Raw genomic sequence first — 24,030 nt, 5'->3', positions numbered from 1 at the left:
TCATTTTTAATTATTACTCACTTGGCAACAGGTTGACATGAATTTCATGAGGAAAATTCCTTCTGGAGCAGAGGCATCTAATGTTCTGGTGGGAGAAGTAGACTTTTTGGAAAGACCTATAATTGCGTTTGTGAGACTGGCTCCTGCTGTCCTTCTCTCAGGGTTGACTGAGGTCCCTGTTCCTACGAGGTATCACTTTCGATTAACATTCTCTTGGCATGTTCAAACTTAAAAAAAAAAATTATCCAATGAGTGAACAGACATCTTCATGTAATTGTCAATGTTTAGTCGTTGTGCTAAAATAAAATTCATTGATTATTAGAGCATATTTTCTCTTCAATCCTCAGACTAAAATATAAAATAAGATGTTGAAAAGTTTTGTACTTACACCTTTTAAGAAGTTTGGTATTTAGGAACTTCTGTTTTAGTTAATTTTTATTTCTTAATTTGTTTTTCTACTGGGGATCGGAACCCAGGGCATTGTTTCTTCCCAGCCCCCCTCGCTCGAGACATCCTTTCTAATGAAATATGCAAGTACTGGAGTCAGAAAATGCGATTTCTTTCTGCCCCTAGTTTGTGCCGTGTAGTACTAGAGTCACATCTCACTTAAATTTCCTAAGCTTCATTTGTAAAATAAGAATATCTCAAAAGACTGAATGTAATAACTCCTTTGAGTTGGACAAAGTGCTTTGTTCTTGCCTGATGATGAAAATTTTCTGTTCAGTGTACATTGTAAGTGAAAGTTAAGTTGGGGATATTTTCCCAGAATAACTTTCCCTAAGAATTATTAGCAAGTCATGAGGTAAAAAGTAGCCACAGAGGAGCAGTTCTAGTTTGTTAACATTAGAAGATTACTTATGAATGAGACTTATTTTTAAAACTCAAAGTAACTATACTAATTATCAGAAGCAGGGCTGGGAAGGTGGCTCAGTGGTAGTGCTTGCCTTACATGTATAAGGCCCTGGGTTTGATTCCTCAGCACCACATAAGCAGAAAAAGAAGTGGCGCTGTAGCTCAAGTGGTAGAGCGCTAGCCTTGAGCTGAAGAGCTGAGGGACAGTGCCCAGACCCAGAGTTCAGGCCCCATGATCAACAAAAAAAATAAATAAAAGAATTATCAGGAGCTTACTAGATATGTACTTAATTTTAATTGGCTTTACATTTTAATTACCTAAGTAGTTTGAGATAAGTACAAAAAATAGTTAAATTGCTTCATATCTAAAGTCTCTAAAAGTCAGATATTTTAGATTTGGATAAATCTGAATACTAATATATTACTACAGTGTTAATAGCAATATAGCCAAGCACAGATTTAAATACTCTTAGTTCTTAACATCTAAGAGCTTTGATATTAAATATAGTTAGAAATAAAAATCTTACTTTATCCAGAACGATCATTTGAGGGATTTCAGATTTTTTGTGTGTATTATGTTTATCTAATTTAATAGACATTATATTTAAGAATTTAATGAGATAATTATTTTCTTTACTCTTGTTACTTCTTTGGGGGTCAGCTTAGATCAGATTTATTTGTTTAATCAAAAGATCTAGAAGATTGGGAACTTTTAAGATGTAAGGTGATAACTTTGTGTAGGAAGTTAACTGGGAATGCCTTTCTTAGTTTTGTATTCTCTGCATCTGAATAGACTTGCTATTGTTTCTGGTTTTATATTCAATTTGTATTTAAAAATGATAGCCTAAACTTGTGTGTGGATGTTTATTTTTATATTTATGTGTTTTAATCTTTCCCTAGGTTTTTGTTTCTGTTATTGGGTCCAGCAGGCAAGGCTCCACAGTATCATGAAATTGGCAGATCAATAGCTACTCTAATGACAGATGAGGTAATTAAAATACCCTTGGAGGTGGGGCAGTAAGATTGTAGTTCTCTTTGCATTCAGAGCTGAAGCTTAAATTATGGTTGGTGTTCTGTACTGTTTGATTTCATATCTACTTTTCAAACATTTGTCTTGGTTATGGTCTTTTAGACCTATCCCTTAGGTTTAAAAATTGGTGCATTTTAAATTTTAAATCTTTTTTAACATTTGAGATGGCTAACCATGTAGAATTTTTTTTCTATGCTAGATTTCAGGATGTTGCTTCTTTTGGTTTTCCTTAGAAGTTTTGCTATTTCTCTTTCACATTTTGGCACCTCATATTTGACCTTGGTTAACATAGTGGTGAGAACTTTCTTCATAGAGAGACTTGTCAGGTTCTTGCTAGGCATTTCCTCCATATCCTTTGGCTATTTGAACCTGACCTTATTTCTTTTTCTTTTTTTTTTGATCAGTCATGGGGCTTGAACTCTGGGCCTGGGGGTTGTTTCTAAGCTCTTCAGCTTAAGGCGAGTGCTCTACCACTTGAGCCACAGCACCATTTCCGAATTTTTTCTGGTGGTTAATTTGGAGATAGGAGTCTCACGGACTTTCCTGCCTGGGCTGGCTTTGAATGATCCTCAGATCTCAGCCTCCTGAGTAGCTAGGATTAGGCGTGAGCCACTGACCCCCAGCTAGGACCTCATTTCTTTATCTTTTCTCAACTGTCCATCAGCAGATGATGAGGCTTTTAGCTCTTCAGTGTGTTTCATATTAATCTCTTAATCTTTTTATCTACATTGCCATTTCTGGCTCTCTTTCCCTCGATTTGGTTGTTCAGGTGGTTTTTATTATTGTCTTCCAGTTTTTTCCCTCTATACTGACAATAAACCTGTGTTTTCAAGGAATTCAAAAGCACCAATGGCTTCCTGTTTTTTGAAATTTAAATTTAAATTCTGCTGTTGTCAGTAGAAGTCTTGCCTGGGCTAGCCTTTGAATAGTTGTAAATCTTGAACCATGGTTTTCCTTCCCACTACAGCTTCCTTTCTGAAAGTTCCTCAGATGTGTGATGCTCATTTCTGCACCTCTCCACTGCACATTGGCAAATGATAGTCCTTCTACCAAAGCACAGCCCTACCATATCAATCTTACCCCCCTCCCCGCCAGCCCTCTACTCCCCCAGTTTTGTTTAGATTTCCTCCTCTACAGTATTGCTTCTTTTAAGAGATGTTCCTTTGGCAACCTCCTTCTTCTATATCATTACCTGAAGTTTGTGTGTGTGTGCGTGTTTTTGGTGGTGGTGGTGGTGGTGGTAGTCATGGGGCTTGAACTCAGAGCCTGGATGTTGTCCCTGAGCTCTTCTGCACTCTACCACTTTGGGCTCTACTGCCGATTTTTGAGTGGTTAATTGGAGATAAGAGTCTCATGGGGACTTTTCTGTCCAAACTGGCTTTGAATCACAGTCCTCAGATCTCAGCCTCCTGAGTGTCTAGGATTATAGTCATGAGCCACTGGTACCCAGGACCTGAAGTTTTTATTTAGTAACTTGTTTATCTTTCTCCCTTGCAAACAAGATTCTTCTGTACAAGGATCTTGCCTTAACCTATTTCCATTGCTTTTGTCTACAATGCTTAGAATTGTTCCTAGTTAGTAGAAGGTAGTCAGTGGTCATTATTAAATATTAAATCACTAATAAATAAAATTGCATACTTACAATTATTTTCAGAGCATAAATAGCATTTTAAATGTCAAAGCTATAGAATGACATGAAAGGTTTGTGGGTTTTTTTGGGGGGAGGGGGGTGTTGTTTCTGAACTGGATCTTGAACTCAGGGCCTCCAGTTTTTTCAGCTCATGGCTAGCATTCTACCACTCAAGCTATATCTCCAGCTTTTGTAGGTTAATTGGAGATGAATCTAGGATTTGTCTGCCCAGGTTAGCTTCAAATCATCATCCATGTATCTCAGCCTCCTGAATAGCTAGGATTACAGGCCACTGGTACCCAGCTATCCCATGATACTTTATTCAGTAACAAATTATTTCCTGTGAAAAACTTTTTAAAATTGTTACAGTTTTTTGTTTGCAGTTACTTATTTGAGGGGGAGGGAGAGTGGGGACTGAATTCAGAGCTCTTGAGCTTGCTAGGTAAGTGCTTTACCACGTGAAGCATACCTAAGTATTAATTTAGTTTTTGTTACTAATTTATCTGATGGTGCTAATATAGTACCCAGCTGATAGGGTTACTTTTTATAGTTGTTTCTCAGGATAAAGTGAATACCTGCACTTATTTATTTACCTTTATAATGCCCTTATTTATATAAAATGAATTTACAATATAATTATATACTTATGTTACATTTTTTTTCTTTATAGATTTTTCATGATGTAGCTTATAAAGCAAAAGACAGAAATGATCTCTTATCTGGAATTGATGAATTTTTAGATCAAGTAACTGTCCTGCCCCCAGGAGAATGGGATCCTTCCATACGCATTGAGCCACCGAAAAGTGTTCCTTCTCAGGTGAGAATGAGAGCTGTACTCTGAGATTAGGAAATCAGACAGCAACTTGGGGAGCAGCTCAGCATATTATTCCCCATTCCATCCAAGTTTTACATTTCCTTGAAAAGAGTTGTGCAACTTTGTGTGATCACCTCATCTTTAATGTTGTTTAGATAATGGGCAAATTATCTGACCTGCTTTTGAAATGGCACCTTAATTTTAAGTTTTATTTCAGACTACCATTTTAAAAAATGTGTTTTATTTTCTACCTCAGATTCTTTTTTTTTTTTTTTAACCCTTTTTTTTTTTGCACCAATACTGGGGCTTGAATTCAGAGGCTGGAGAATATTCTTTAGTGTTTTTTCTTGAGTGCCTCTCTGACACTTCAGCTACACAGCCATTTCTACTTTTTGATGGATAATGGAGTCTTACATTCTTTTTTTCTGCCTGGCTTCAGACGGTAATCAGTATTACAGGCATGAGCTATCAGCACTGGCTCTTTTTTTTTTTTTTTTCTTAAGTAATTTGTTTTTCAACAGTTTCTGGCTGAGATATCAGTTGGTATTTTTCTTTTTTTCTTAAATATAGCTTCCCCCTACCCCTTTTTCCCCTTTTAAATATACCATATCACTCTATTTCCCAGGTTGTCCATGAACCTCTAATCTTCCTGCCTCAGGCAGGGCTTATAGGAATGTATCATCATTCCTGCCTTTGTGATTATTTCTTGTTAATGTCTTACGTAGTAATATGTAATCCTTTCCATTGCTTTTGTTTTTTTTTTAAAGATTCTGTAATTTTTTCTTTCTCCTTTGTTCTAATATATTATTTTATTTTACTTTGGTCATTTTCAAACTGCAATGTTATATTTATAGGTGAGTCTTGTACATGTAAACCGTGTTGAATAAGTTTGCAGTTCTGCCAGAACCTTTGACTTCAATGGCTTTCTTTTGTCTGTGTTTGCTTCCTTCTTCTTTTCCTCTTTTCCTTTCCTCTTTCCCCTTGCTATTTCTGTACACATGTACTCTCTGTCTATATATGAAGGGGGAAGATCTGTATGTGCTTGCAAGCTGCATGCGTGCGTGCATGCATGCCTCTGTGTGTGTGTGTGTGTGTGTGTGTGTGTGTGTGTGTGTGTGTGTGTGTGTGTTGGGGTTTGACCTTAAGGCTTGGGCACTATTGAGCTTTTTTGTTCAATTTTTATGCTCTACCACTTGAGCCATAGCTCTATTTCTGGCTTTTTGGTGGTTAATTGGAGATAAGAGTCTCAGGACTTTCTTGTCAAGGGTGGCTTTGAACCTCCATCCTCAGATCTCAGCTTCCTGAGTAGCTAGGATTACAGGTGTAAACCACTTGGTGCCCAGTGGGAAAATTGATTTTTATGAATACATATTTAAGAAATAACTCATGCTACTTCTTCAAGGGAAAATTAAAGAAAATTTACACTTAAAAATAAATATAAAATATGTTTTTCAGTAGTTAACATGAATAGTGCTTAAAACTTTTTGGCCAAAGATAAGCTTGTTTGAAGGATTTTTATATTGTAACTTTCAGAGTAGTTACTTGAGATGGTATGTATGAATGTTTTATAGTACATTAATGCCACCAGATGCAAACTTTTCACCATAAATTTGAAGTGGCAATAGAAACGAATGTTAGATTCTACTATTAGGTGTAGTTTATTTTTAAAAGGATGTTTAGCTGGGCACTGGTAGTTCATGCTTGTATTCCTAGCGGTCAGGAATCAGTTCTGAGGATCCAAGTGAAAAGCCATTCTGGACATACATACCTGAGAGACTCATACCTCTAATTAACCAGCAAAAAGACACAAGATGATGGCTCCAATGGTGGAGTGCCAGCCTTGAGTGAAAACTCCAAACTGAGTGTGTGGCCCTGAGATCAAGCCCAGAACTGGCACAAAAAGTAAATAAAAAAGGTTTACGTTAAAAAGCATTTTTTTTCTTGAACTACAAATGAACTGTTATAATTCAAATGAGGGGATGTTCCTTCTAAGAGACCATCACACTTCTAAAAAATAAAATCTGAAGATGTGTTTTGTGAAATTCAGGAAAAGAGAAAGATTCCTGTATTTGCTGAATCTGCACCCATGTCTGGTGAGAGTCCTAAGGAGGCTGCACACCATGCTGGGCCTGAGCTTCAGAGGACTGGACGGTGGGTACAAACTTTCTGGGACTGGGGGTTGACTTGATGAAAAAAACACTAGCTTTCTTTTTTCTCCCCAAGCATTTAGAAGCTAATCTTGTACAGTGTTTCTTTCATTTTTTTTTAAAGCCTTATAAGGTGTGAAATTAAGGAAAATTTGTTTCCATTTAAAAATAATACTATGTACCAAGCTTTAATTTAAAATGAAATTATTGAATTTTTGTGCTCAGAAATTATTGTTATATAGTATATAGGTTATTTTCATAATCTTGACTGAAGGTTTTAAACCATATTGAGTTAAAGAATTATGGGAAGAAAGAGAACCTATCATAAGTGATATTTGTGCATAATACACTCTATGAGCCTTATACTAGGAGATACTATAGAATTGGACAAGCATGATTATACCCCTTTCGCCTGCCCCCCAACACATTGTAAGATCTCTGGAAACCTTTTTAGAAAAATTAAAAAGTTATTAATTGGTTTAAAGAATAGAATCATTGTTAGATGTAACATTAAAATATGTTTAAATGTTTTGTAGACTGTAGGAAAGCATTTGGCTGTTGATTCTGTATTGTCTACTAGTGGTCAATGTAGAACTAAAAGATTTTGAATATTAAATCTTTGTTTATTAAACAAATATATCTTGCATAGGCATACCATTAGGAATTTTGATAATGTACATACAGGGTACTCTAGCTAAGAAAAACACCTGTCATACTGTGAAATGGCTAACAAAACTCATTGGCTTTTGAAATGTGTTAGTCTCTATGAGTAAATTTCCATCCCCATGCAAAATAGTACTGTTCTCCTATTAGTTGTTACTGTTTCTTTGAAGTTTAAAAGGAGATGGATGGGGTTAGTCATTGAATAGTGCTCAGTTAGATGTCCACTGAATTCTTAGTCTTTATAAGCCTTCTGTGTGAAGTCATTACTTACTGATTTGATGGCATAGACTCATTTTCTAGATTATCATCTTATTTGATAAAAAGTTGATTCCCCTTGCTGTCAGATGCTGTATGGAATAATTTCTACTTGTTACTATGTTAAGATTTCAGTGTTAGATTTTTTTTTAAAGGAATGTAAAGTTTGGATCATTGAAAGCATATTTTATTTTCTTGATGTTTGAATGATTGCCTGTGTTATGAGCTATCAATTCAGTCACCAGTGTTTGCCCAGTGTTTCCTAAAAACCCAGGCACTGTTCCTTAGACATTGGAAATTTGACAGTGAAGAACAAAAGTCCCTGACCTCATAGAGCTGATATTTTATTGAAATGTTTTCAAGTTAGTTGTATCCAAAAGTCTGGTTTTTAAAAATTTTTTAAATATTTTTTTAAAATTGAAATAGTATGGCTTTGATGGCCTACCATAAATACTTTTAATTTCATAATTTTATTAATACATTGGTTTGACTTAGTATCCATTAAACTCAATATACTGAATTTAAGTTTTTCTCATTTTACTTATATGTTCATATAAATAAGTCATTGATGTTTTTACTAAAATTACCATTTAATTACATGTACAACTGAACATACTACATTCATAGGAAGGGGCATTTAGATTATAATTGCCTTTTTGTGTTTCTATCACCTTTAAGATTTATATTGCAGGCTTTAATTAATAGAATTGCTTAAATAGTTGGGTAGGTTTTTGTTTGTTGTACATTTTCTTGGACATTTATGTACAAAATTATGTTTATTCATAAAATAATTTACTTGCGCTCTTGAGAATATAGTCCATAAACTAATGTGTATGTTTCTTATAACTTAATGAGATCTGTCTTTCCTGTCATCAGTAGATTAGATTCAATGACTAGATTCAATGAGTGTATCTTCTATAATCTATACCATGATTTGAATTGGATTTTAATTTTTGTTAAATTATAGGCACCTGCAGTTTTATGTAGCGATAGTTTTAGTTTGAACGAGCTAGAATCCTCTAGTGTACAGTTTGACAAGTTTCATCTCACCTATTTAGGCTTTTTGGTGGTTTGATACTTGACATCAAAAGGAAAGCACCTTTTTTCTTGAGTGACTTCAAGGATGCATTAAGTCTACAGTGCCTGGCCTCGATTCTTTTCCTATACTGTGCCTGTATGTCTCCTGTAATCACTTTTGGAGGGCTGCTTGGAGAAGCTACAGAAAACAGAATAGTGAGTACAAAGATTGGTAGTGGCCAGGCTCTTAGCTCTTCAGAGGCAAGTGTCTGTGTGCATTTGTCTCACCATTCATACTTCTATTTAAAGAATCTATCCACAGCATGATAAACCTGTCCCAAAGCAGACTTTCCCCAAAGGTAATTGCTGTGGAAAACATGGGGAAGCCATTTGAACAGGAGAAGATGCACAGTTGAGGTAAAATAAATATATAAGTAAAAAGTTTATCCTGCTTTACTGGATGGAATGGTTTTACAATTGAGTAAAAGGCTTTTATTGTCTTCTGGGGGTGGGTAGATTTTTGGGGAGACCAACCAAACTGACTCCCTGGGAGGGGGTTGTGGGATGGATTTGTCGATGGGTCTACTTCATCTTGTAATGTACTTTAGGATTAGAGTCATGATGAATATTTCATCAGCCCTGGCTTGGTAGGCCTAGACTAGACTATTTGGAGGAATAGAACAAAATTATATAGAGATGATGGATTTTTGAAGTGACATTTACTTGCATTGCATTGTTGTTTAAATCTGTGAATGTAGCCAAAGCCTTTATTTGGAAAATGTAATTGAATATTGCCTCCGTCTTTGATGTGGCTGTGCAAGTTTTTCTGTACTTGGTAATACCATATTAAGAGCTATGTATGCAGTGCTTTGTAAAGGCATTGTTTTTTGGGAGGGGAGGGCTGTTATAGGTATTTAAATGGTCTTTGAGATGAGTTATAATTCTTAAGTTCACAAGTCTTATTAAATGACATTCTCTTTAAGGAAAATTTGTAATTTTATAGATAAAAGGTTAAAAATATGCAAAAACTAAGTAATGATAATTATTTAATTAAGGTATTTCATATCTTAAACATGAGATCTGCCTAACAACTGAAATTTTCTTTCAACTCTCAAATTTCCATTATTCAGATTGTTTTTTCACTTTATTCCTTATTAACTGTATCACATATACTTACTTTTAGTTCATATGGCTGCTTTATATGCTGTCAAAAATAGTACCTGTAACTGCTTGTGGAAACTTGTTTTACCTGTCCTGTTGTGGAATTACTGCTGCTTTGTTTCTGGTCTGTCACTCAGCACTGTCAGTCTCTGCTGTTCGATGCTGCATGAATGTAATGTGCTTCTACTGGAGGAGATAGACAAGTGTGAGGATCACAGATCCTGCTCTGACTGAGAGCCATGTGGGTTAGATGAGAAAAAGCTAAGGAATTGAAGCAATAGGAAAAGAAAGCAGGACTTTAAAGTAAAGGCAAATGGTGTGTTTCTTTCACTCATTTTGCTACAGCTTTAGGTAGACATTATTTTGGGGTGCAATTTCAGAGGATATAAATTGATAAAGAGAAAAAGATCCAAGATTGTTAATTTACAAGTAAGGATTTAAACTGAGACTAGATGAGGTTAACAAAGGTGTTTATAGGAAGAAAATGAAGTGAGAAATTACCTATGAATGGAATGGCGAAGGAATAACCATTTTTTAAAAAGGACCTAAGCAAATGTTCAGTCCAAATCCTAGAAGAGTAATGAGAGTAGTATATGTTTGTGAAAACCATATGGGGATTTTGAGGAGGAGAAATGGCTCTGTTCAAGAGTAGTACGTAGTATACCTGAGAGCTGTGTGTGAGGATAGAACGTAGGACCTTTCCCCTGTGGAGAATTAACAGAAGTGTGATGTCCTTAGGAAGAAACAGCTTCCAGCTTGACAATAAACAGAAGAAATTACAGAAAGGTAGAGGTCTAGGTAAGGAGAAGTTTTGCTTCTGTAAATGGGCCAGTAGGGGAGTGACAGGCAGGTCTTACATGGCAATAATTGGTTTTCCAACCTGAGGTTGGGGTAGGGAAACCTTAACTTTGTACCCATCTTCCCTTGTTAAAAATGCTTTATTTTATTGTATTCCTTTTCAATTTCTTGCTTTCTTTCTGTGGGTATCTTTTACATTCTTTCAATTTAAACTGATTGAATTTAGTCCCAAATACCGATGTTGTAATAGAGTTAGGATTTTTATTATGGTGGTTTAACTAGTGTCTTCTGCAAATTTGTTTTTCCATGGGAAGAAAAGAAAGTTATTCCATATAACTAACATATATTATTATGGTTATGGATGTTTTCTTCCATGTTATCAAAAGACAGATTTGCATGTGGGTTTCATCTTACTTTTATTCTAATATTTAATTTATACTTTTATTCTCTACTAGTACTTTGTGATTATTACTTTGAAAAGATACTGTTAAGAGTTGACGATGAGAAAAGCTCCTATTGTGTTCCAGGTGCCAAACACTATGCTGCTAGGTGTTTTCATAAACACTAGTTAAGTTCTTCTAGTTATCTGCACCTTCATGTGAAGGTGCAGAAGCTTAGTCTTACAAGGGTAAGATAGAGCCATGGTTTAACACTTGGTAACCAGTCCTCCACTTCAGCTCTGTCTTTAAGCTGCCTCTCATTTTAGGAATGGGATTTCTTAACAAGGTTTTTCTTCTTGCCTTTACCAAATCTGAGTTTTTTCTTTCTAGATAGTATATTCCAGTTGTCCTTGATGTTTGTGAATGCTAAATCATTGTCCTTTCTCCTTGTCATAGTTGTCATAGCATACCATCTACTGTTAACATCCAGTAACCTAATCAGGATAAAATGCTGGTGATAGCACAAAATTAGTGTATTAGCTCTGATGTCAAATATCTCTGAGTGTGTTTCTCTCTCTCTCTCTTTTTTTTGACTAAGCTTTAATTATAAGATACTTATTTGTTAATGACTATAGTAAATTTTTAGAATTTAAATTAAAATTTTTTTATTGGTTGACCAAGCCTAGTATAATAGATTAATTACCTGAAAATATATAGAAAGTTGCTCTTTAAAAGTCAGTTTAAGAAAGATAGGTTCATATGTTAATTTACTCTCTTCAAAAAAAAATTTAAAGTACCATATACATCATTTAATGTGGTGTTTTTTAAATTATTGTTTCTATTACTTGTATTTTGTCAATACTGGGGTTTGAAATCTGGGCCTTGTACTTGCTAGCTATTTTTTAAACTCAGTTATTCATAAAATATTAAAAATGTATATGCTTTTTCTTGTTACAGATTTAAAAATTAAAATACCCATAGATAAAGTTGAAGCCCTTGTGTATGCCTCTTTGCTTCTGTGTCATAATGTCCAAGAAGAAAAATTTTCTCTAGATATTTAAAACTTATTTTAAATTTCCATATATAAAACTTAAGGCTCAATGATATATTTATTTGTTTGATACTTTTAGCTATTTGTGTAATACTTTTATTTTCCATGTGTCTTAGAAGTTTAGTAGGTTAGAGGTAAGTTTTATGATGTGTTACTTCTATTCATTTCTTTTTTTTCTTAAACAGAGTGCAATAGAGTCTCTTTTGGGAGCATCATTAACTGGGATTGCTTATTCATTGTTTGCTGGGCAACCTCTAACAATACTGGGAAGCACAGGTCCAGTTCTAGTGTTTGAAAAAATCTTATATAACTTCTGCAAGTAAGTTATAGTTCTCTGCTCACTACATATGTTGTATATAAGTATGATATGTTGATATTATTTGTATATTATATATAAATATGTTTATTAATTTAAGTGATATTGTATGTATTTGTTTTATCATTTTTGTTTATTGTTATGTATGTGTTATATATACTATATATACTTACATATAGTATATATCATACATTTAGTATATATAATACATATTTATTTTAAAAGGTTTGCTCAGTGTTTTTGGGCCACTGTGTGGTTGTGCTAGCAAACTTAAACCAATAAGAAGGTGTTTGTCTGAACCCTGATTTGGTGATAATGTTGCTCTTATACAAGAAGTTTAGGAAGATAGATCTCAAAGGCCCAGGCAGACCCAGTCAGTCCTGTGGAATAGATATAGGATTGACACAATCAGAGTTTCCCTGGCAAAGTTGGTCACAGTTTAGAAAGGATTAGTGCCCGCCCTGTAGCTCACAGACTCCAAGGATAGCTAATGCTGTCCTGTCATGACATAAATGCATTTGAGCGTTTTAGACTTAAGCATCAAGCTGCTTATAAGTATTATTGATCTCTCTTCTAAGTTCTGATTTTGGTCTCACTAAAGCTGATTCTGATTCCAGTTCTGTGTGCTTCATAGACCAGTGAAACGACCTGAAGTATAGAGAATGACTGTAAACATCTCTGAATAGTGAGGAGAAAAAAAAAAAGCACACAGAAACCTTAAAAAAAAAAAAAAGAATGCACTTGCCTGTGGTGATGTTGGTGGTAATAGCAAGATAAGGGCAATATGGACACCTTCACTGTGGACCTGTGTGGCTGATTTCTGGATCTCCAAAGAACATTAAAAACACCACATGACTGATTTCTTAAATGAGATTTAAGAAATATTTATTTGAAATATTTAATTCTGAATAGGTTTTTCATTGTAATACGAACATAAAAACCAGTCTCAGTTGAAGTGGAAAAGAAAACTTTATCTAGTCATTATTTTGTCATTCAGTACTTCAGTGTTTCTTAGGAATCATACATTTTTATGTTTCTATTGTTATGAAAATATTAGGTACATATACTCTTGCACTTCTATAGTGATCACGTCTACATTTTTCTCAACAGAGATTATCACCTTCACTATCTAAATTTAAGAGTCAGTATTGGACTATGGACTTCCTTCTTGTGCATTGTTTTGGTTGCAACAGATGCCAGCAGCCTTGTGTGTTATATTACTCGATTTACAGAAGAGGCTTTCGCAGCTCTCATCTGCATCATATTCATCTATGAAGCTCTGGAGAAACTCTTTCATTTAGGAGAAATATATGCATTTAATATGAACAATAACCTAGATAAACTGACCACCTATTCGTGAGTTACTTCCTGTTTCTCAATACTAAAAAATACTAGAGGGGAGGGGAGGTGTGGCTCAAGTAGTAGAGCCTAACTATATGAGCAAGAAAGCTGATCCAAGAGTGTGAGTCCCTGAGTTCAAGCCCAAGTACTGGCACACATGTGTGTACACATGCATGCACAAGCTGGGTACTGATAACTTGGGTGAGTAGGTACTCCGGAGATTGAGATCTGAGGATTGTGGTTCAAAGCCATCTAGAGTAGAAAAATCCAAGTGACTTGAGGGGTTGAGTGTTAGCCTTGTACTAAAAATCCAACCGAGTGTTTTTTTGATGTGCACCCCCCACCTCCCAAAAAATGTCAGAGCCTAAGACAATGGGACTTAAAAAAATCTTATTTTGCAATATGATGCTCCCTATCTCTAGCTATGACTCATTCTGCCATGTAACACCTGACATGTTTGTTTCAGATGAGATTTTGCCTAAGCACTAAGTAGACATTAACTTAGTTGAACAAGTTCATTCGTTTTTAATCTTCTGCTTGAATTTAATTGGCTGGCCTAAAATAGTTTGGCAGTTAAGCTACTATTTATTTTCTTACATTCTTCAATTGAATCCTAAAGGTTCTCCTCCCCCCCCCCCCCCCCCCCCCCGCCACTGCTCCCCTCCCCCTCTCTCCTCCCCCTCTTTCTCTCTTCTCCCTTCCCCCCTCTAACACTTCCCTCCTCTTTCTTCCTCTCTCCTTTTTCTTAATGCCCCATCCTGGGGCTTGAACTCAGGGCCTGGTGCTGTCCCTGAGCTCTTTCTTGCTCAAGGCTAGTGCTCTACCACTTTAGCTCCACTTCTGGCTTTTCTTTTTGGTGGCAGACTTTTCTGCCCATGCTGGATTTGAGTCATGAACCTCACATCTCAGCCACCTGAGTAGGATTATGAACATGAGCCACTAGTGTCCAGCTGGTAGATTTTTTTTTTAATAAGGTAAAGATGCATATCTTGATTAATTTTTTAATAAAATATAAATTTAATAAAATAAAATATGGGATACTTCTGTTCTTCTCTCCTTGTTTTCTTTTCATACCCTTAATTTTGATGGGCAAAGGAGCACAAAAATTCTTATGAAGCCTGACCTATTTGAAAATTTTAGAAACACTTTTTTGCTCTCTTATATGCTGTGTTGTTTACTCTTTACTTTTTCATTTTTTCCTTCTGTCACTGCTTCGTATTACTTTATAGAGGCTTTTATTGTCAGTGTGTCAGTGAGGTGCGGAGAAGTGTTTCCTTCCTGTTAGTTGAGTAACTGCAAGTGAACAATCCTCTTGAATATCTAATCATTCCTGAGTATCTGTAGGCATTGAGTGCTGCTTAATTCTTGTCAGAGTGTGTGAGGGACCAACGCTAGTAAATTACCTTAAAGAATAAATCTTAATGGCTAAGTGATAAGAGTGCTTGCAGCACAGCAGAGAGAGGGGGTAAGAAGGAGAAAGGGACCAATAAAGGGTGATGATGAGTAGTAGGGCTTGTCAGAGCACAAATAACACTGTCCCTTTTTTCTTTTGACAGTACTAAGTTTGAACTTAGAGCCCTCACACTTGCTAGACAAGTATTCTACCTCTTGAGCCATCCCTTCACTGTGTTCTACTTTTAGGTTATTTATTTCAGATAAAGTCTTGCAGTTTGCCTAGGGCTGGCTTCAGACCACTAGCCTCCTACCTCTCATGTAGCTGAGATTAGAGAGCCACATCACTATACCTAGCTTATTTCTTAAAATTGGCTCTTACTAATTTTTTTTTTCCCTAGGCCTGGCCTCAATCAAACTATTCTTCTGAGTGGCATTGATTATAGCGATATGTCACGGTATCTGGCTGTAGTGAAACATTTACTGAGAAATATGTATATATTGTGGAGGAGATAGTAGAACCTCATATGGAGGCCAAGGAAAAGAGAGTTAATGCAAAGTAATCTTGCTACACATAGTAGTATTTTATGATTTTAGTTTAGTGCCTGGAGCTTAATTTAGCTTTTCCCCTCATGACTAGCATTCTACCATTTGAGTCATGCACTCTTATCTTTTTACTGGTTACTTAAAGATAAGAGTCTCACAGACTTATGGCCTGGGTGGCTTCAAAGCTCCATGCACGCATCTTAGCCTCCTGAGTAGCTAGGATTACAGGAATGAGTCACTGGTGCTTGGTGATTTTTAAAGAGAATAATGTCCCTTTCAAGGAATATCTCTAATCAATTTTATTGACTAGATATTTTGCTGATATAAGTCCAAAACTATCACATTGTGCAATTGATTTAGCAAAATACATATATGCAATGTAGGAGTCTTCAGAATCCATCTTGTTCTCATTTCTTAGATGTGTATGCGCGGAGCCTCCTAACCTTAACAATGAAACTCTAGAGCAAAACAATGTAACAGCACTGAATATTTCCTGGGAAAACCTTACTGTTTCTGTGAGTATGTTAAAAAATAGAGTTCTTAAATTGTTTGGTTATACTTAACTTCCTTCCCAGTCAGTGAAGAGAGTGTATTTTCAGGATACAGTGTTTTAGCATAATAGCTCTGGTCATTTTTGTGTGTTATGTATTACAAGGCACGGGCAGAGAAAGAAGGTGGGAAAGGAGACAAAGTGGAGTACACTCAGAGCCTGTCAAAGTAACTCTGATTAAAGCACTGGAAAGAACAGAAAGGAAAGAAGATAGAGCACTTACTATGAACACCTACTGTGTGCTCAATACCATTGCTGACACTTGTATTCTGTTTGGAAATGTTATCCCTGTTCTTAAAAAAAAAACAACTCTGTGATGTATTGCTTATGAGTATACAAGCTGTGCAAGTGAAGTGGAAAACATGTAAAGTGATGCTAATATCCAAGATCTCACGATAACTTCTTAAAAAAGAGTTTAACAATCTGAATGCTTCAGGGTTTTTCTGGGTTTGAGTTTTCTTTTACTTTTATTTTTTATAGAATTTTTATTATTTATTTTTGTTGGTCATGGGGCCTGAACTTGGGCCTGGGCACTGTCCCTCAGTTCTTCAGCTCAAGGCCAGCTCTCTACCATTTGAGCCACAGCACCCATTTCTGGCTTTATCTGCTTAGGTGGTGCTAAGGAATCGAACCCAGGACCTCATGCATGCAAGGCAAGCACTCTACAACTGAGCTACCTTCCCAGCCCCTTTATAGTATTTTTAATAGTATTGCATAATTCCTTTCTCACTATAATTGATAGTTTACTCTTAACTATAGAACAGTAGATATGTTTTCTTGATTTCCAAAAATGCCATGTTCGTAGGGGTACATTTGAGAGTCCATGTATGTGCTCATAATGTGTCCAGCTAAGGAGCTGGACACATCAATCCCCAACACTATTTTAAAAAGCAAAAGAAAAGGGAAAGACCAAGTAGTTTTTTTTTTTTAATTGTGAAAAAACTGTACAGAGGGGTTACAATTACATGGGCAAGATAGTGAGTACATTTCTTATCAAGCATTGTAGCCTCCTCCTTTGTTTCCCCTTCCCATCCCTTCCAAGCCTCTTCCCCCCCCCCCCCCCCCAAAAGACCAAGTAGTTTTGAGGCCTATGAGCCCCAGTGAGGGTCACATTTACCAATGGGTATTAAGAACAATGATGCTTAAGTGGTTTTCTTGGTAAACCTGAATGGTTGTTGTTTTTTTTTTTTTAATGTTGAAGTTGTTAGATTATAAATAAGAATGAAAGACACATCTTTGAGGTATGTGCCTTTCCTTTCAGTTAATTTCCTCCCACCACCCTTTAAAAAGGAAAATCAAATCACTAGATTTGATGTATTTTAAATTGTAAAATCGATTTTGTTAGTAGAAACGCCATTTGAATGGGCACTTCATGAAACTCCATGCTTTTTTTTTTTTTTGTCCGTCATGGGGCTTGAACTCTGGGCCTGGGCACTGTCCCTCAGCTCTTCAGCTCAAGGCTAGCACTCCACCACTTGAGCCACAGCACCCACTTCCAGCTTTTCCTGTTTATGTGGTGCTGAGGAATTGAACCCAGGGTCTCATGCATGCAAGGCAAGCACTCTACCACTGAGCTACCTTCCCAGCCCACTCCATGCTTTTTAATCTCAAGGTTTCTAGTCACATGAGAACAGCTGACCATAGATGATTGTTATTACTAGTTGCAACTATTCCTGTAGCTACCTCCTATTCTACATCACACTTTGGGGCATGTTAGTAATTGTTGGCTTTTGTTTGAACCATTTGCTCAAAACTAAAGGAAACCTAGTAAAACTGTTTAGCTGGCAAGAATGCAGAGAAGACATTTCAGTTAATTCTTGTCAAAAGGCTTTCCCTACAGAGTCAGTAATTAGAGAAAGGAGTAACTTGTTTAAAGGCTCTGAACTCTGGGCCTGTTTTAAAGTTAATTGATGATACAGTACATACAATTGGTTTGGCATTGTCTTAGTAAAATATAAAATTTGGATCATAGAGTCGGTTAAGCTCCTAAGTAATTCATTGGATGTTTGAACATGTTCTGTATCTTCCCTATGATTTTTCCCCAGGAATGTAAGACCTACCATGGAGTGTTTGTAGGATCAGCCTGTGGTCTTCATGGGCCTTATATTCCAGATGTGCTTTTCTGGTGTGTCATTTTATTTTTCACAACATTCTTTCTGTCTTCATTCCTCAAGCAATTCAAGACCATGCGTTATTTTCCTACTAAGGTAACTGGGATGGAATCTTGAAGTTAATTTTTTGTGTTTATTTCAAAATGGTCTTTTATTTAAGGGGGATACTTCATGTCAGATGGCTATAAATTGTTAGCTAGCCATTGGTGGCTCACACCTGTAATCCTAATTAGACAGCCCTGCAGGAAAGCTGCTGAGACTCTTGCCTCCATAGCAAAAAGCTGTGGCTCAAGTGGCAGAACTCAGCCTTGAGCAAAAAGCTAAGGAACAGTGTGCCTTGGCCCTGAGTTCAAGCCCCAGTACTGGCACCTCCAGAGGGGGGGAGAGGGAGAAGGTGGGAGAGAGCAAGAAAATAAATTATTTATCATGAAAAAGGATGTGGGCATAACAAAGATAATGATACTTCCAGAAGGATCAATTAGTTGTGCTTTTTTTTGGGCTGGTTGTGGGGCCTGAACTCTGGGCCTGGGCACTGTCCCTCAGCCCTTCAGCTCAAGGCTAGTGCTCTACCACTTAAGCCACAGTACCACTTCCAGCCTTTTCTGCTTATGTGGTGCTGAGGAATTGAACCCAGGGCCTCATGCATGCAAGGCAAGCACTCTACCACTGAGCCACCTTCCCAGTCCCTGTGCTTATGTTTTGAGAAATAATTGGATAGATTAGGTACAAGTATAACATTGTCAGTAATTATGCTTTTCTTACTCTTTAGTGATCTGTATTTTGTCTGTGAGAGCTAATGACTTACTTAGAAAAAGAACTCAAAGCATTTTTTTGTTTTATTAACATCATCCACTTAAACATAGGTGCGGTCGACAATCAGTGACTTTGCTGTATTTCTCACAATAGTAATAATGGTCGCAATTGACTACCTTGTAGGAATTCCATCTCCTAAACTTCATGTTCCTGAGAAATTTCAGGTAAGCATTGACCATAAGGCTGTTTGTTACCTGGGAATATCAAACTATTTTAAAGTGAGATACTGCTTTGTGAAGACCTGATGCTCTGGAAGGAAAAATTATGTGTGTTTCTTACATTTAAAATATGATTATAAAGTACCAAGGCTAGTCCATCAGAGATTAGATGAAAGCTGCTGTGGCTAAATGTTGGGATTTAAAGAGTGGGCTTTGTACTCCTACCTAGAATTCTTGTGCTTTCCAGGGTACTTTTTTTTGCTGCTTTTTAAATGGCTTTTATTCTTTTTTTAAAATGTTTTCTTATTGTTAAAAAATAGTATACAGAGGGGTTACAGTTACATGAGTAAGGTAATGAGCACATTTCTTATCGAGCATTGTTACCTCCTCCTTTGTTTTTCCCTTACCATCCCTTCCTTCCCCAACTCCCTCCTCCCCCCACAAGTTATAAAGTTCTTTTTCAACATACTGTCTTGTACATGTCATTGTTACAATAGATCCACCTGTATCCTTGTTTCAGCATTTTATTATTTCCCTTCCCCTCCCCAAATTAGAAAAATGTATATACAAGATGCACACTGATGGCATCAAATGCAGTGAAATGGTTATATCGTGGAGGAAGAGCATACAAGAGAAACAAACAAAAAAATCACATAGTACATTTTAGATACATTACAAAACAATAGCAAGAAAGAAAAAGCAAGTTGTATCCCTAAATCTTGGGGTTCATTTTACTTAACATCATCTTATATGGTCATATGTACATAGCTTTTGACCTTTTCTGCTTGTCCTAAACTTATACAAGTTATTGCAAATAAGGGAAACCATGGGACCTATGTTTCTTTGGGCCTGGCTTACTTCACTTAATAATTAATAATTTTTTCCAGGTCTTTCCATTTCCTAACAAATGGGGCAATGTCATTCTTTCTGATGGAGGCATAGAATTCCATTGTGTGTGTGTGTGTGTATCACATTTTTTTGATCCATTCATCTACTGAGGGGCATCTGGGTTGGTTCCAATATCTTAGCTATTGTAAATAATGCTGCAATAAGCATAGTCATGCTGGTAGCTTTAGTATGGCCTTGTTTGTGATTGTTTGGGTAAATGTCCAAAAGTGGGATTGCTGGGTCATAGGGGAGCTCTCTGTGGAGTCCTTTGAGGAACCTCCATATTGCTTTATAAATAAGTAGCTCAGGCCAGGCAATGGCGGTACATGTCTGTATTCCCAGCACTTAAGGGACTGAGGCAGTTGCATGATGAATTTGAGCTATGCAGTCAGTTCAAGGACCGCTTAAGCTACCTATCTAGGCCCTGGTGATGTGGCTTAACAGCAGTATGTAAAAAAAGTATCTTCAGCCTTAATTTGTGAGTATCTCTTGTTAAACTTGTAGAAAAATAGTTAAGTATAAAAGCTCCATTTAACATGACATTTTGTACTTCTCATTGTTGCAACAGGTCCACCTGAATCCTTAAACGACTACCAGCTTTACAATATCGGAGGGGGGGGAGGGGGGGTATGATTGGGTGGGGGGGGAGGGGGGAGGCTGGGAAGGGAGGTGAAGGGTAAACAAAGGAGGAGGCTGCAATGCTTGGTAAGAAATGTATGCATTATCCTGACCATGTAATTGTAACCCCTCTGTACAGTATGTTCTCAAATAAAATAAAATAAAATTAAAAAAAAAAAATAAAAGCTCCATTTAACATTTTCCAGCAGAATCAGGAGAAAATCAGATGTGCTTTTCAAGAAAAATGGTTTTTAATCCAACCTCTATTCCAAAGCCTCCACTTATTGATAGATGAATTTATATTTAGTTGAATCTTGGTTAAATCTTTGCAGATCAGCTGTATGCTGATTTGGGGGGAAGGTTTGATACAGCTTAAAAACAAGCTCTCAGATGTAGCTTCAATGAAAGAAAAATTAGATATGTCATGAATGCATAATATATATGTAGTTAATAGTCTTTTATAATTTAGCATCAGTTAGTTAGACCTTATAACTTGGGCACACAGACGATACATTGTACTATTCACAGTGGGGGGAAAAGTAAGCAAATACATAAAAGAGAACTACTTAGAATGAACTTGGGTACCTCCTGCTATTACTGAGGTGAGCTCACATCCTGCTGGCATCAATTTCAGCTCCTAGGACACTGGTCACCTGCTTGTGATCTATGTGCTCCTTTAGTAGACTGCAGATCACTGACAGCTCACGGTTTTCACTGTATATAAAATAATCTTATTGATGAGGTTATGACACGTTATTAGTAGTTACATTTGGAAGGAGTCAAAAGTTATATCTTGTTTATTGGCTGCTGAGGAGTTGGAAGCCCCTTACCGCTTCTCCTCCATACATTGTTCAAGGGTTAGTTATTTGTATATTTTCTTTCTTGTCCTTGTTTTCTTCCATCTTCTCTGTTTATGACTGTATGTTGAAAGTGAAAGCACATTTTGATACATGTCATTGGTCATATAACTTTTACATTTAGTAAGTTATATGGTTTCTTTTAGAAGGGATGATTTAAAAAAATAGGAAGTGGATGGCTTAGGTTTGGGGACATGGCTCAAGTTGGGGGTGCCTGTCTGGACTCTTAATACCACCAAAAAAATAAAGTGGTGCAAAAGTTATCAGAAATAAGGAGTATAATGAAGATTATATTAATCTGTTTTATTGTTTGTTAGAATACAGAAGATATTTAACCAGTAGCCTCCAAAGTAGAATGCATGCATGGGAAATAATCTGTCAACAATATTTAGAAAGTATTTGTGTTTTAAAATAAGAAAAATAAATTTCATCTTACGATACTGAAACTGCCTGATGAGGTGCCAGGTTTTTGCTAGTAGTGATTTTGGGGGAATAGAGTCCTGACCCAGTTCTGATTAAGATTGAGTACTAGTATTTCCTGATCACTGGTGCATGGGAATTCTATGATGGTGGGGGGGGAGGGCTCGGTTAGTCCGTGAAGGAGATTGACTTTACCTTATGTAAAATATATTAGGACAGTGTTGAAATAACACTGTGGTTTGTTGTCTTGTTCCTGCTACCAAACACCACTATAACCCTTTGTTTTCAGTTCAGTGGTAGTTGAGATAGGGCTTAGCTTTCACACTACTGAAGTCATCTGATTGCCACTTGTTGGGACATTATGGCTGCATTGATCTGTCTGGGGTTTCAGCTCAGATGACTGAATGCTGGGATGCTAGTTGTTCTCTTCCTCTTCCTCATTCCCTTATATCTTGTCCTCGAGTTTCGGCTTGAATTTAGCAACATGGTTAAGTCCTTTCAGAGTTCCAGTTCTTAAGAACCTACATGGTTTGCTGAGGGGGAATTGCTGTTACTCTGGTTTATCTTGTGTGTTAAAGTTACTAGGTCTTCCCTGATTTAGGGAAAAGAGTGGACAGATCACAGGACAAGGGACGTGCTTGTAAGGATGGAAGAAACTCCTGTAGGTATCTTTGCAAAGATCTACCTTGTATCCCAAGATAGAATTAATTTATTTCCTATCCTTGAGGCCCAGTGTGCTGTGGAAATTTAGTATAATATAGAAATGAAACTGTTTTTCCTTTTTTTAACAGCCTACTAGTCCAGATAGAGAAGGCTGGATCATAAGCCCCTTGGGGGGTAATTATTGGTGGACCTTACTGATAGCTGCTATTCCAGCTCTGCTTTGTACCATTCTTATCTTTATGGATCAACAAATCACAGCTGTAATCATAAACAGAAAGGAACACAAATTGAAGGTAATGTAAAAACTTTCCTGCCAGTATTGTGATGTCTTCTAGAGTTTGAGATATTTCCATGGTAATTACAACATTAAATAATGCAAGATAAAAATTAGTTTTTCCCCCTTTTTGGGGGGCGTTCTGTTCTGGGGCTTGAACTCAGGATCTGGGCACTCAAGGCTACCGTTTTACCACTTGAGCAACAGTGCCACTTCTGGCTTTTTCTGTGTATGTGGTACTGAGGAATTGAACCCAGGCCTTCATGCATGCTAGGAAAGCACTCTACCACTAAGCCACATTCCCAGCCCAGTTTTTCCCTTTTTTGAATAGAGTTTTAACGTAAAAGATCAGTATAGACTTAAGAATATTTATGTTCATTTTACTTTTCAGAAAGGAGCTGGTTATCACCTTGATTTGCTAATGGTTGGTGTTATGTTGGGAGTTTGCTCTGTCATGGGACTTCCCTGGTTTGTGGCTGCAACAGTATTGTCAATAAGTCATGTCAACAGCTTGAAAGTTGAATCTGAATGCTCTGCCCCTGGAGAACAACCGAAGTTTTTGGGAATCCGTGAACAACGGGTTACAGGACTAATGATTTTCATTCTAATGGGCCTTTCTGTGTTCATGACCTCAGTACTAAAGGTAAAAGCTTTATTACAGTACTTTAAAAATCTTACTTAGCATACATCATAACATTTGTACTTATATGAAAATGTAGTATTGAAATATAGGAAATGACAATTTGGTAATTTTTTTTAATATAGTAAACATTTCAGTGACAGAAGTTTCCATGTAAAAAAATAATATAGGGTTGGGAAGGTGGCTTAGTGATAGAGTGCTGGCTTTGCATGCATGGGGCACTGGGATCGATTCCTCAGCACCACATAAGCAGAGAAAAGCCAGAAGTGGTGCTATGGTTCAAGTGATAGAGTGCTAAGCTTGAGCTGAAGAGCTGAGGGACAGTGCCCATGTCGAGTTCAGGCCCATGACTGATCAAAAAAATAAAAATGTAAGGGACTACATAGTTTTGGAAGAGTTAATAACACTTATGACCTTAAATAATCATGTTTTTATTTGTATTGTATAGATTATAGTTATTTAAAAAGTAACTGTGTAGTAAATATAGTCAAGTCTGATTAGTTCAACTACATGTTTCTCTTATTTTGTTGCAGAGAAAATTGAACAGATTTGAATGCCATGTATGTGTAAATTAGGGAAGAAACTTGGGTTGTATATTTGTGATGTATATTAACTTTTTAAATGTTTAATGTCTTTTTTGGGTTG

The 24,030-nt window shown here is 36.5% G+C and overlaps 1 protein-coding gene across 2 annotated transcripts in view; it reads left to right on the top strand.

Moving 5' to 3' along the window:
* The window catches only part of Slc4a7 (solute carrier family 4 member 7), a 91,547-nt gene that overhangs the window by 55,193 nt on the left and 12,324 nt on the right, over nt 1-24,030 (top strand). For both annotated transcript variants that reach the window (XM_042680291.1, XM_042680290.1), the window contains exons 8-19: nt 32-189; nt 1,753-1,840; nt 4,183-4,329; nt 6,374-6,477; nt 8,450-8,624; nt 11,984-12,117; nt 13,225-13,470; nt 15,812-15,908; nt 17,989-18,150; nt 18,918-19,031; nt 22,600-22,764; nt 23,137-23,388. In XM_042680291.1, coding sequence (XP_042536225.1) covers nt 32-189; nt 1,753-1,840; nt 4,183-4,329; nt 6,374-6,477; nt 8,450-8,624; nt 11,984-12,117; nt 13,225-13,470; nt 15,812-15,908; nt 17,989-18,150; nt 18,918-19,031; nt 22,600-22,764; nt 23,137-23,388 — 1,842 coding nt within the window. The remainder of the gene's footprint in view (nt 1-31; nt 190-1,752; nt 1,841-4,182; nt 4,330-6,373; nt 6,478-8,449; nt 8,625-11,983; nt 12,118-13,224; nt 13,471-15,811; nt 15,909-17,988; nt 18,151-18,917; nt 19,032-22,599; nt 22,765-23,136; nt 23,389-24,030) is intronic.

Source organism: Dipodomys spectabilis, unplaced genomic scaffold (genome assembly GCF_019054845.1).
Source record: "Dipodomys spectabilis isolate Male_0828 unplaced genomic scaffold, ASM1905484v1 ptg000054l, whole genome shotgun sequence".
Taxonomy (NCBI): Eukaryota; Metazoa; Chordata; class Mammalia; order Rodentia; family Heteromyidae; genus Dipodomys; species Dipodomys spectabilis.
Note: the sequence above shows the minus strand (reverse complement) of the source record. Positions and strands in the feature narration are given on the sequence as shown.